General features: G+C 30.9%; 1 protein-coding gene across 3 annotated transcripts in view; it reads right to left on the reverse strand.

The window, feature by feature from the left end:
- igsf9ba (immunoglobulin superfamily, member 9Ba) overlaps positions 1-14,852 on the reverse strand; it is a 337,710-nt gene that overhangs the window by 117,324 nt on the left and 205,534 nt on the right. For all 3 annotated transcript variants that reach the window (XM_061973182.1, XM_061973181.2, XM_061973180.2), the window contains exons 7-9: positions 13,999-14,144; positions 8,762-8,904; positions 8,540-8,680 (exon numbers count right to left, since the gene is read on the reverse strand). In XM_061973182.1, coding sequence (XP_061829166.1) covers positions 8,540-8,680; positions 8,762-8,904; positions 13,999-14,144 — 430 coding nt within the window. The remainder of the gene's footprint in view (positions 1-8,539; positions 8,681-8,761; positions 8,905-13,998; positions 14,145-14,852) is intronic.

The raw sequence follows: 14,852 nt of genomic DNA on the forward strand, positions 1-14,852 counted from the left end.
ACAGTAAAAAAACACAGTAAATGTCACAACTTTACCATGAAATCTATTGCTACTTTTACATTGCACAACTTGATGGATAACTTGCTTAGAAATCATTATTATTAGTGTTTATTTATATTTAAAAAATGGTTTGAATGTTTGATAAGACATTTTTGCGTAATTAGACAATATTTAAGTTAACATAACTTGCATGGAGTACATATGATTACCGATACCAATATTTTGGTACAGGTACCAAAATGTATTTTGATACTTTTCTAAATAAAGGGGACAACAAAAAAATTGCATTATTGGCTTTATTTTAACGAAAAATCTTAGAAAAAAAATGCAATTTTGCAAAAAAAAATTTGGCACCAGAACTGCCAGTTTGTTTGTTTTTACCGCAAATCAACAAGTGTATATTTTTCTGTGTATTACTGTAAATGCCAAAACGGCACCACAGTTTATTACAGTAAAAAAAAAAAGTACTGTTTTTTTTCATTTAGAGAAAAATGCTGTAAAAAAACACAGTAAATTTCACAATTTTACCATGAAATGTATTGCTACTTTTAATTTGATGGATAACTTGCTTTGAAATCATTATTATTAGTGTTTAATTATATTTAAACATTTTTTAAATGTTTGATAAGACATTTTTGCATAATTAGACCATATTTAAGTTAACATAATTTGCGATTACATGGAGTACATATTAGTGTTGTCCCGATACCAATATTTTAGTACCGGTATTAAAATGTATTTCGGTACTTTTCGATACTTTTCTAAACAAAGGGGACCACAATAAATGTCATTATTGGCTTTATTTTAACGAAAAATCTTAGGGTACATTAAACATATGTTTATTATTGCAAGTTTGTCCTTAAATAAAATAGTGAACATATTAGACAACTTGTCTTTTAGTAGTAAGTAAACAAACAAAGGCTCCTACCGTACTATTATTACACCATTTTTTAATGCATTTTATTAGTAGATTTTTTTAAAACTAAAATGTCAAAAAAATATGGTCAGTTGCAATAATTTCACCTTAAATTTTTGTGTATATTACTGTAATTGGAAAAACAGTACTGCTGTTTTTATGGTAAAAAAAAAAAAAAAGGCAGCTCAGTTGCCAGAATTTTACTGAAAAATGTACATTAGTTTTTTACTGTAAATTAAATTTAAAAAATTCAATTTTACACTAGAATTTTGGCACCTGAGCTGCCAGTTTGTTTGTTTTTATTGCAAATCAACAAGTGTATATTTTTCGGTGTATTACTGTAAATGCCAAAACGACACCACAGTTTATTACAGTAAAAAAAAAAAGTACTGCTAAATGTCACAATTTTACCATGAAATCTATTGCTACTTTTACATTGCACAATTTGATGGATAACTTGCTTTGAAATCATTATTATTAGTATTTATTTATATTTAAAAAACGGTTTGAATATTTGATAAGACATTTTTGCATAATTAGACAATATTTAAGTTAACATAAATTGGGATTACATGGAGTACATATTAGTGTTGTCCCGATACCAATATTTTAGTACCGGTACCAAAATGTATTTCGCTACTTTTCGATACTTTTCTAAATAAAGGGGACAACAAAAAATTGCATTATTGGCTTTATTTAAACAAAAAATCTTAGAAAAAAACCCTGCAATTTTGCAAAAAAAAAAAATTGGCACCTGAGCTGCCAGTTTGTTTGTTTTTACCGCAAATCAACAAGTGTATATTTTTCGGTGTATTACTGTAAATGCCAAAACGACACCACAGTTTATTACAGTAAAAAAAAAAAAGTACTGCTTTTTTTCATTTAGAGAAAAATGCTGTAAAAAACACAGTAAATGTCACAACTTTACCATGAAATCTATTGCTACTTTTACATTGCACAATTTGATGGATAACTTGCTTAGAAATCATTATTATTAGTATTTATTTATATTTAAAAAATGGTTTGAATGTTTGATAAGACATTTTTGCGTAATTAGACAATATTTAAGTTAACATAACTTGCATGGAGTACATATGATTACCGATACCAATATTTTGGTACAGGTACCAAAATGTATTTTGATACTTTTCTAAATAAAGGGGACAACAAAAAAATTGCATTATTGGCTTTATTTTAACAAAAAATCTTAGAAAAAAACTGCAATTTTGCAAAAAAATGTTGGCACCTGAGCTGCCAGTTTGTTTGTTTTACCGCAAATCAACAACTGCATATTTTTCCATGTATTACTGTAAATGCCAAAACGACACCACAGTTTATTACAGTAAAAAAAAAAAAAGTACTTTTTTTTTTCATTTAGAGAAAAATGCTGTAAAAAAACAGTAAATTTCACAATTTTACCATGAAATTTATTGCTACTTTTACATTGCACAATTTGATGGATTACTTGCTATGAAATCAATATTATTAGTATTTATTTATTTTTAAAAAATGGTTTGAATGTTTGATAAGACATTTTTGCATAATATTTAAGTTAACATAAATTGCGATTACATGGAGTACATATTAGTGTTGTCCCGATACCAATATTTTAGTACCGGTATCAAAATGTATTTCGATACTTTTCTAAATAAAAGGGACAACAAAAAATTGCATTATTGGCTTTATTTTAACAAAAAATCTTAGAAAAAAAAAATTGGCACCTGTGCTGCCAGTTTGTTTGTTTTTACCGCAAATCAACAATTGCAGATTTTTCGTTGTATTACTGTAAATGCCAAAACGACACCACAGTTTATTACAGTAAAAAAAAAAGTACCGGTACTGGGTTTTTTTTAATTTAGCGAAAAATGCTATAAAAAACAATACATTTCACAATTTTACCATGAAATTTATTGCTACTTTTAATTTGATGGATAACTTGCTTTGAAATCATTATAAGTAGTATTTAATTATATTTAAAACATTTTTTTAATGTTTGATAAGACATTTTTGCATATTTAGACCATATTTAAGTTAACATAATTTACGATTATGTGGAGTACAGATTAGTGTTGTCCCGATACCAATATTTTGGTACCGGTACCAAAATGTATTTGGGTACTTTTCTAAATAAAGGGAACCCCAAAAAATTGCATTATAAGCTTTATTTTAACGAAAAATCTTAGGGTACATTAAACATATGTTTATTATTGCAAGTTTGTCCTTAAATAAAATAGTGAACATACTAGACAACTTGTCTTTTAGTAGTAAGTAAATGTAGTGTATATTACTGTAAATGGAAAAACAGTCCTGCTGTTTTTATGGTAAAAAAAAAAAAAAAGGCAGCTCAGTTGCCAGAATTTTACTGAAAAACGTACATTTGTTTTTTTACTGTAAATAAAAAAAATAATTAAATTTTACACTAGAATGTTGGCACCTGAGCTGCCAGTTTGTTTGTTTTTACCGCAAATCAAAAACTGTAGATTTTTCGGTGTATTACTGTAAATGCCAAAACGGCACCACAGTTTATTACAGTAAAAAAAAAGTACTGTTTTTTTCATTTAGAGAAAAATGCTGTAAAAAAACACAGTAAATTTCACAATTTTACCATGAAATCTATTGCTACTTTTACATAGCACAATTTGATGGATAACTTGCTTTGAAATCATTATTATTATTGTTTATTTATATTTAAAAAATGGTTTGAATGTTTGATAAGACATTTTTGCATAATATTTAAGTTAACATAAATTGCGATTACATGGAGTACATATTAGTGTTGTCCCGATACCAATATTTTAGTACTGGTATCAAAATGTATTTCGGTACTTTTCGATAATTTTCTAAACAAAGCATTATTGGCTTTATTTTAACGAAAAATCTTAGGGTACATTAAACATATGTTTATTATTGCAAGTTTGTCCTTAAATAAAATAGTGAACATACTAGACAACTTGTCTTTTAGTAGTAAGTAAACAAACAAAGACTCCTACCGTACTATTATTACACCATTTTTTTAATGCATTTTATTAGTAGATTTTTTTTAAACTAAAATGTCAAAAAAATATGGTCATTTGCAATAATTTCACCTCAAATTTTAGTGTATATTACTGTAAATGGAAAAACAGTACTGCTGTTTTTATGGTTAAAAAAAAAAAAAGGCAGCTCAGTTGCCAGAATTTTACTGAAAAATTGACATTTGTTTTTTTTTACTGTAAATTTAAAAAAAATAATTCAATTTTACACAAGAATTTTGGCACCTGAGCTGCCAGTTTGTTTGTTTTTACCGCAAATCAAAAAGTGTATATTTTTCTGTGTATTACTGTAAATGCCAAAACGGCACCACAGTTTATTACAGTAAAAAAAAAGTACTACTAAATGTCACAATTTTACCATGAAATCTATTGCTACTTTTACATTGCACAACTTGATGGATAACTTGCTTTGAAATCATTATTATTAGTATTTATTTATATTTAAAAAACGGTTTGAATATTTGATAAGACATTTTTGCATAATTAGACAATATTTAAGTTAACATAAATTGGGATTACATGGAGTACATATTAGTGTTGTCCCGATACCAATATTTTGGTACAGGTATCAAAATGTATTTCGATACATTTCTAAATAAAAGGGACAACAAAAAATTGCATTATTGGCTTTATTTTAACAAAAAATCTAAGAAAAAAAACTGCAATTTTACAAAAAAAAAAATTGGCACCTGAGCTGCCAGTTTGTTTGTTTTTACCGCAAATCAACAATTGCAGATTTTTCGTTGTATTACTGTAAATGCCAAAACGACACCACAGTTTATTACAGTAAAAAAAAAAAAAGTACCGGTACTGGGTTTTTTTTAATTTAGAGAAAAATGCTGTAAAAAACAATAAATTTCACAATTTTACCATGAAATTTATTGCTACTTTTAATTTGATGGATAACTTGCTTTGAAATCATTATTATTAGTGTTTAATTATATTTAAACATTTTTTTTATGTTTGATAAGACATTTTTGCATAATTAGACAATATTTAAGTTAACATAAATTGCGATTACATGGACTACATATTAGTGTTGTCCCGATACCAATATTTTGGTACCAGTATCAAAATGTATTTGGGTACTTTTCTAAACAAAGGGAACCACAAAAAATGGCATTATTAGCTTTATTTTAACAAAAAATCTTAGGGTACATTAAACATATGTTTCTTATTGTAAGTTTGTCCTTAAATAAAATAGTGAACGTACTAGACAACTTGTCTTTTAGTAGTAAGTAAACAAACAAAGGCTCCTACCTTATTAGATTTTTTTAGAACTAAAATGTCAAAAAAATATGGTCATTTGCAATAATTTCACCTCAAAATGTAGTGTATATTACTGTAAATGGAAAAACAGTCCTGCTGTTTTTATGGTAAAAAAAAAAAAAGAAAAAGGCAGCTCAGTTGCCAGAATTTTACTGAAAAACGTACATTTGTTTTTTTACTGTAAATAAAAAAAATAATTAAATTTTACACTAGAATGTTGGCACCTGAGCTGCCAGTTTGTTTGTTTTTACCGCAAATCAAAAACTGTAGATTTTTCGGTGTATTACTGTAAATGCCAAAACGGCACCACAGTTTATTACAGTAAAAAAAAAAAAAAAGTACTGTTTTTTTTTTTAATTTAGAGAAAAATGCTGTAAAAAACAATACATTTCACAATTTTACCATGAAATTTATTGCTACTTTTAATTTGATGGATAACTTGCTTTGAAATCATTATTATTAGTGTTTAATTATATTTAAACATTTTTTTAATGTTTGATAAGACATTTTTGCATAATTAGAACATATTTAAGTTAACATAATTTGCGATTATGTGGAGTACATATTAGTGTTGTCCGGATACCAATATTTTGGTACCGGTACCAAAATGTATTTCGATACTTTTCTAAATAAAGGGAACCACAAAAAATGGCATTATTAGCTTTATTTTAACAAAAAATCTTAGGGTACATTAAACATATGTTTTTTATTGTAAGTTTGTCCTTAAATAAAATAGTGAACATACTAGACAACTTGTCTTTTAGTAGTAAGTAAACAAACAAAGGCTCCTACCTTATTAGATTTTTTTTAAACTAAAATGTCAAAAAAATATGGTCATTTGCAATAATTTCACCTCAAAATGTAGTGTATATTACTGTAAATGGAAAAACAGTACTGCTGTTTTTATGGTAAAAAAAGGAAGCTCAGTTGCCATAATTTTACTGAAAAATGCACATTAGTTTTTTTACTGTAAATAAAAAAAAACTGCAATTTTACACTAGAATTTTGGCACCTGAGCTGCCAGTTTGTTTGTTTTTACCGCAAATCAACAACTGCAGATTTTTCGGTGTATTACTGTAAAAGCCAAAACGGCACCACAGTTTATTACAGTAAAAAAAAAAAAAGTACTTTTTTTTTTCATTTAGAGAAAAATGCTGTAAAAAAACACAGTAAATTTCACAATTTTACCATGAAATTTATTGCTACTTTTAATTTGATGGATAACTTGCTTTGAAATAATTATTATTAGTGTTTAATTATATTTAAACATTTTTTTAATGTTTGATAAGACATTTTTGCATATTTAGACCATATTTAAGTTAACATAATTTGCGATTATGTGGAGTACATATTAGTGTTGTCCCGATACCAATATTTTGGTACCGGTACCAAAATGTATTTGGGTCCTTTTCTAAATAAAGGGAACCACAAAAAATTGCATTATAAGCTTTATTTTAACGAAAAATCTTAGGGTACATGAAACATATGTTTATTATTGCAAGTTTGTCCTTAAATAAAATAGTGAACATACTAGACAACTTGTCTTTTAGTAGTAAGTAAACAAACAAAGACTCCTCCCGTACTATTATTACACCATTTTTGTAATGCATTTTATTAGTAGATTTTTTTTAAACTAAAATGTCAAAAAAATATGGTCATTTGCAATAATTTCACCTCAAAATGTAGTGTATATTACTGTAAATGGAAAAACAGTACTGCTGTTTTTATGGTAAAAAAAAAAAAAAAGGCAGCTCAGTTGCCAGAATTTTACTGAAAAACGTACATTTGTTTTTTTACTGTAAATAAAAAAAATAATTAAATTTTACACTAGAATGTTGGCACCTGAGCTGCCAGTTTGTTTGTTTTTACCGCAAATCAAAAACTGTAGATTTTTCGGTGTATTACTGTAAATGCCAAAACGGCACCACAGTTTATTACAGTAAAAAAAAAAAAAAAAGTACTTTTTTTTTTCATTTAGAGAAAAATGCTGTAAAAAAAACCACAGTAAATTTCACAATTTTACCATGAAATATATTGCTACTTTTAATTTGATGGATAACTTGCTTTGAAATCATTATTATTAGTGTTTAATTATATTTAAACATTTTTTTAATGTTTGATAAGACATTTTTGCATAATTAGACCATATTTAAGTTAACATAATTTGCGATTATGTGGAGTACATATTAGTGTTGTCCCGATACCAATATTTTGGTACCAGTATCAAAATGTATTTCGAAACTTTTCTAAACAAAGGGAACCACAAAAAATGGCATTATTAGCTTTATTTTAACAAAAAATCTTAGGGTACATTAAACATATGTTTCTTATTGTAAGTTTGTCCTTAAATAAAATAGTGAACATACTAGACAACTTGTCTTTTAGTAGTAAGTAAACAAACAAAGACTCCTACCTTATTAGATTTTTTTTTAGAACTAAAATGTCAAAAAAATATGGTCATTTGCAATAATTTCACCTCAAAATGTAGTGTATATTACTGTAAATGGAAAAACAGTCCTGCTGTTTTTATGGTAAAAAAAAAAAAAAAAGGCAGCTCAGTTGCCAGAATTTTACTGAAAAACGTACATTTGTTTTTTTACTGTAAATAAAAAAAATAATTAAATTTTACACTAGAATGTTGGCACCTGAGCTGCCAGTTTGTTTGTTTTTACCGCAAATCAAAAACTGTAGATTTTTCGGTGTATTACTGTAAATGCCAAAACGGCACCACAGTTTATTACAGTAAAAAAAAAAAAAAAGTACTTTTTTTTTTCATTTAGAGAAAAATGCTGTAAAAAAACCACAGTAAATTTCACAATTTTACCATGAAATATATTGCTACTTTTAATTTGATGGATAACTTGCTTTGAAATCATTATTATTAGTGTTTAATTATATTTAAACATTTTTTGAATGTTTGATAAGACATTTTTGCATAATTAGAACATATTTAAGTTAACATAATTTGCGATTATGTAGAGTACATATTAGTTGTCCGGATACCAATATTTTGGTACCGGTACCAAAATGTATTTGGGTACTTTTCTAAATAAAGGGAACCCCAAAAAATTGCATTATAAGCTTTATTTTAACGAAAAATCTTAGGGTACATTAAACATATGTTTATTATTGCAAGTTTGTCCTTAAATAAAATAGTGAACATACTAGACAACTTGTCTTTTAGTAGTAAGTAAACAAACAAAGGCTCCTAATTAGTCTGCTGACATATGCAGTAACATATTGGAAAGTCAAGAGAGCCATGACATGATGTTCTTTACACGTGCGTCATGTGTTGTCAAATAAATGCACAACCGTGTCATACCTTTAGCACCAAAGTGGCAGGGGGGGACATGCCCATGGTACCCAGGGCGTTGTAAGGCACACAGGTGTAGGTGCCGAGGGAGTCTTCCGTGGCCTCTGCTACCCGAATACTTCCGTCTGGCAATAGGCTCCAACCGGGGTACTAACACCACACACACACACACATGTTCACACCAGTTCAAACACCACATGGCGACTGCGAGTCAACCCCACACGTCCTGACCTTCTCCACTCTCAGAGGGTAGCCGTCTTTCTCCCACTTCACCGACGTCACAGGTGGGTTGGCGTCCGCCGGGCAGCGTATGATTCCTGGCAGTTTCCGAGGGACGTAGATGACCGGGGGCATATTGATCACTCGGGCGGGGTCTGCAACATTAGAAGATCAATATCGTTGGGACGTTCAGGGCATGTAGAAGCTGAAGAAAAATCCACTAAGGGCGGGTGTCATTAAGGTCTGGTTGTCTGCATTTCGGGCGCCCGTGGCGGCGTGAATTCCCCACTCATAGCTTAGCACAGAAATCAATGGCCAATAGCAACTTGGGAGCAAATTAGCTGAGGATGCCCTGAAAGGAGGATTCATACATTGCTATGTGAACCCTTCCCTCACGCACAGTAAGCCCTTTAAAAACCTCTAAAGGCTTAGTGGCCACATGTGTGGACAGCACCTTTTAAATAGATAGATAGTACTTTATTGATAATACTACAGGAACATTTATTTTTTTTAAATTTAAATTTTAGCTCTTATTTCCAAAATTGTGTACACTACTGAATTGGGGTCTTATGGCCACTTATGTGGACACTTATACTGCCATCTGGTGGTGTCAGAAGAGTATAACATACAATGGAATTTGGAAAAAAAAAAAAAAGTGTAAAAATAAGAATTAGCATGTCACTAAACATAAAGTACACGTTTGTGTACTTATGGACTAAGTACATCATATTAAAAAAATATTTTTAGTTTTTATTCTAATTAGGGTCCAATAAGCCCAAATAGCAAAGAGAAATTAAAAAAAAGCATGTAAACAAACAGCTTGGGCCCTTAAGAGGTTAAAAAAATAAGCCAGGTTATCAGACCAGAAAATGGTGTTTTTCGTGGTCTGAAAGTATTCACAACGCATGACTTTTTCCCCACATTTTGTTATGTTACAGCCTTATTCCAAAATTAAATTAAGTCATTTTTGTCCTCAAAATTCAACAGAAAATACCCCATAATGACAATGCAAAAAGCAAAAAAAAATGTCGAATGTATATTAAACCTCTAAAGAGTTAGTGGCCACATGCGTGGACAGCATCTTTTTAGCTCTTATTTCCAAAATTGTGTACAATACTGAATTGGGGTCTTATGGCCACTTATGTGGACACTTATACTGCCATCTGGTGGTGTCAGAAGAGTATAACATACAATGGAATTTGGAAAAAAAAAAGAGTGTAAAAATAAGAATTAACATGTCACTAAACATGAAGTACACATTTGTGTACTTATGGACTAAGTACATCATATCAAAAGTAAATAAAAAAAAACATGTAAAAAAAAAAAAACAGATTGGGCCTTAAGAGGTTAAAAAAATAAGCCAGGTTATCAGACCAGAAAATTGTGTTTCTCGTGGTCTGAAAGTATTCAGAATGCATGACTTTTTCCCCACATTTTGTTATGTTACAGCCTTATTCCAAAATTAAATTAAGTCATTTTTGTCCTCAAAATTCAACAGAAAATACCCCATAATGACAATGCAAAAAGTAAAAAAAAATGTCAAATGTATATTAACACTCTAAAGGCTTAGTGGCCACATGCGTGGACAGCACCTTTTTAGCTCTTATTTCCAAAATTGTGTACACTACTGAATTGGGGTCTTATGGCCACTTATGTGGACACTTATACTGCCATCTGGTGGTGTCAGATGAGTATAACATACAATGGAATTTGGGGGGGGGAAAAGTGTAAAAATAAGAATTAGCATGTCACTAAACATGAAGTACACATTTGTGTACTTATGGACTAAGTAAATCATATCAAAAGATGATTTTTAGTTTTTATTCTAATTAGGGTCCAATAAGCCCAAATAGCAAAGAGAAATAAAAAAAAAAGAGCATGTAAACAAACCGCTTGGGCCTTAAGAGGTTAAAAAAATAAGCCAAGTTATCAGACCAGAAAATGGTGTTTCTCGTGGTCTGAAAGTATTCACAACGCATGACTTTCCCCCCACATTTTGTTATGTTACAGCCTTATTCCAAAATGAAATTAAGTCATTTTTGTCCTCAAAATTCAACAGAAAATACCCCATAATGACAATGCAAAAAGTAAAAAAAAATGTCAAATGTATATTAACACTCTAAAGGCTTAGTGGCCACATGCGTGGACAGCACCTTTTTAGCTCTTATTTCCAAAATTGTGTACACTACTGAATTGGGGTCTTATGGCCACTTATGTGGACACTTATACTGCCATCTGGTGGTGTCAGAAGAGTATAACATACAATGGAATTTGGGGGAAAAAAAGTTTAAAAATAAGAATTAGCATGTCACTAAACATGAAGTACACAAAAAGATGATTCTTAGTTGTTATTCTAATTAGGGTCCAATAAGCCCAAATAGCAAAGAGAAATTAAAAAAACATGTAAAAAAAAACAGATTGGGCCTTAAGAGGTTAAAAAAATAAGCCAAGTTATCAGACCAGAAAATGGTGTTTCTCGTGGTCTGAAAGTATTCACAACGCATGATTTTTTCCCCCACATTTTGTTATGTTACAGCCTTATTCCAAAATGGAATTATGTCATTTTTGTCCTCAAAATTCAACAGAAAATACCCCATAATGACAATGCAAAAAGTAAAAAAAATGTCAAATGTATATTAACACTCTAAAGGCTTAGTGGCCACATGCGTGGACAGCACCTTTTTAGCTCTTATTTCCAAAATTGTGTACACTACTGAATTGGGGTCTTATGGCCACTTATGTGGACACTTATACTGCCATCTGGTGGTGTCAGAAGAGTATAACATACAATGGAATTTGGAAAAAAAAAAAAGTGTAAAAATAAGAATTAGCATGTCACTAAACATAAAGTACACGTTTGTGTACTTATGGACTAAGAACATCATATTAAAAGATGATTCTTAGTTTGTATTCTAATTAGGGATCAATAAGCCCAAATAGCAAAGAGAAATAAAAAAGCATGTAAACAAACAGCTTGGGCCTTAAGAGGTTAAAAAAATAAGCCAGGTTATCAGACCAGAAAATTGTGTTTTTCATGGTCTGAAAGTATTCACAACGCATGACTTTTCCCCCACATTTTGTTATGTTACAGCCTTATTCCAAAATGGAATTAAGTCATTTTTGTCCTCAAAATTCAACAGAAAATACCCCATAATGACAATGCAAAAAGTTAAAAAAAAGTCAAATGTATATTAACCCTCTAAAGGCTTAGTGGCCACATGCGTGGACAGCACCTTTTTAGCTCTTATTTCCAAAATTGTGTACACTACTGAATTGGGGTCTTATGGCCACTTATGTGGACACTTATACTGCCATCTGGTGGTGTCAGAAGAGTATAACATACAATGGAATTTGGGGGGGGGGAAAGTGTAAAAATAAGAATTAGCATGTCACTAAACATGAAGTACACGTTTGTGTACTTATGGACTAAGTACATCATATCAAAAGATGATTTTTAGTTTTTATTCTAATTAGGGTCCAATAAGCCCAAATAGCAAAGAGAAAAAAAAAAAAAAAAAGAGCATGTAAACAAACCGCTTGGGCCTTAAGAGGTTAAAAAAATAAACCAGGTTATCAGACCAGAAAATTGTGTTTTTCGTGGTCTGAAAGTATTCACAACGCATGACTTTTTCCCCACATTTTGTTATGTTACAGCCTTATTCCAAAATTAAATTAAGTCATTTTTGTCCTCAAAATTCAACAAAAAAAATACCCCATAATGACAATGCAAAAAGTAAAAAAAAATTCAAATGTATATTAACCCTCTAAAGGCTTAGTGGCCACATGCGTGGACAGCACCTTTTTAGCTCTTATTTCCAAAATTGTGTACACTACTGAATTGGGGTCTTATGGCCACTTATGTGGACACTTACACTGCCATCTAGTGGTGTCAGAAGAGTACAACATACAATGGAATTTGGGGAAAAAAAGTGTAAAAATAAGAATTAGCATGTCACTAAACATGAAGTACACGTTTGTGTACTTATGGACTAAGTACATCATATTAAAAGATGATTTTTAGTTTTTATTCTAATTAGGGTCCAATAAGCCCAAATAGCAAAGAGAAATAAAAAAGCATATAAACAAACAGATTGGGCATTAAGAGGTTAAAAAAATAAGCCAAGTTATCAGACCAGAAAATTGTGTTTCTCGTGGTCTGAAAGTATTCACAACGCATGACTTTCCCCCCACATTTTGTTATGTTACAGCCTTATTCCAAAATGGAATTAAGTCATTTTTGTCCTCAAAATTCAACAGAAAATACCCCATAATGACAATGCAAAAAGTAAAAAAAATGTCAAATGTATATTAACACTCTAAAGGCTTAGTGGCCACATACGTGGACAGCACCTTTTAGCTCTTATTTCCAAAATTGTGTACACTACTGAATTGGGGTCTTATGGCCACTTATGTGGACACTTATACTGCCATCTGGTGGTGTCAGAAGAGTATAACATACAATGGAATTTGGGGAAAAAAAGTGTAAAAATAAGAATTAGCATGTCAGTAAACATGAAGTACACGTTTGTGTACTTATGGACTAAGTACATCATATTAAAAAATATATTTTTAGTTTTTATTCTAATTAGAGTCCAATAAGCCCAAATAGCAAAGAGAAATAAAAAAAACATGTAAAAAAAAAACAAAAACAGATTGGGCCTTAAGAGGTTAAAAAAATAAGCCAAGTTATCAGACCAGAAAATGGTGTTTTTCGTGGTCTGAAAGTATTCACAACGCATGACTTTTCCCCCACATTTTGTTATGTTACAGCCTTATTCCAAAATGAAATTAAGTCATTTTTGTCCTCAAAATTCAACAGAAAATACCCCATAATGACAATGCAAAAAGTAAAACATGTCTCGAATGTATATTAACCCTCTAAAGGCTTAGTGGCCACATGCGTGGACAGCACCTTTTTAGCTCTTATTTCCAAAATTGTGTACACTACTGAATTGGGGTCTTATGGCCACTTATGTGGACACATATACTGCCATCTGGTGGTGTCAGAAGAGTATAACATACAATGGAATTTGGGAAGAAAAAAAAACGTGTAAAAATAAAAATTAGCATGTCACTACACATTAAGTACACATTTGTGTACTTATGGACTAAGTACATCATATCAAAAGATGATTCTTACTTTTTATTCTAATTAGGGTCCAATAAGCCTAAAAAGCAAAGAGAAATAAAAAGGTAGCCTCAAATAACAGCGCCGCCCCCGTGCACGGGGTTGCCACGGTAACACTCACACTGTACGGTCAGGTAGGCCGAGGCCGAGGGCGAGATGCCGAGGCTGTTGCTGGGACTGCAGGTGTATTTCCCGGCGTCCTCCGGCTTGACCCGGAAGATGATGAGGGTGCCGTCGATGAGGATGCGCACGCGGAGCTTCAGGTCACTGCAAGAGGAACACGCCAGCCTTTTTTTTAGTCGCACACCACCTTCCCGCCATGAGAGGGCAGCAGAGAGTCGAGTTGAACTGCTTTTCTTCACACAAGTAATACATTAGTAAGTTTTAAATACCTTGGAATACCTTTATGCACACCTATTACATGTAATCTACTTTTTTTTTTTTTTTTTTTCGGCACCATTTTTTTGGCCATTAAATGAGTTTTAATGACAAAAGTGGATTTGATTAGAAATACAAAACCTGAAAACAGTGAAGTTGTCACGTTGTGTAAATGGTAAATAAAAACAGAATACAATGATTTGTAAATCCTTTTCAACTTGTATTTAATTAAATATACAGCAAAAACAAGATATTTTTTGCAAATATTAGCTCATTTGGAATTTGATGCCTGCAACATGTTCCAAAAAAGCTGGCACGAGTGGCAAAAAAGACTGATAAAGTTGAGGAATGCTCGTCAAACACTTATTCGGAACATCCCACAGGTGAACAGGCTAATTGGCAAGACGAGATATTTAATGTTCCAACTGGGAAACAATTTTTTTGTGTGTGCAAATAATCATTAACTTAGAATTTAATGGCAGCAACACATTGCATTTTTACCACTGTGTTACATGGCCTTTCCTTTTAACAACACTCAGTATACGTTTGGGAACTGAGGAGACACATTTTTGAAGCTTCTCAGGTGGAATTCTTTCC

The sequence above is a fragment of the Nerophis lumbriciformis genome, linkage group LG17 (genome assembly GCF_033978685.3).
Source record: "Nerophis lumbriciformis linkage group LG17, RoL_Nlum_v2.1, whole genome shotgun sequence".
NCBI lineage: Eukaryota > Metazoa > Chordata > Actinopteri > Syngnathiformes > Syngnathidae > Nerophis > Nerophis lumbriciformis.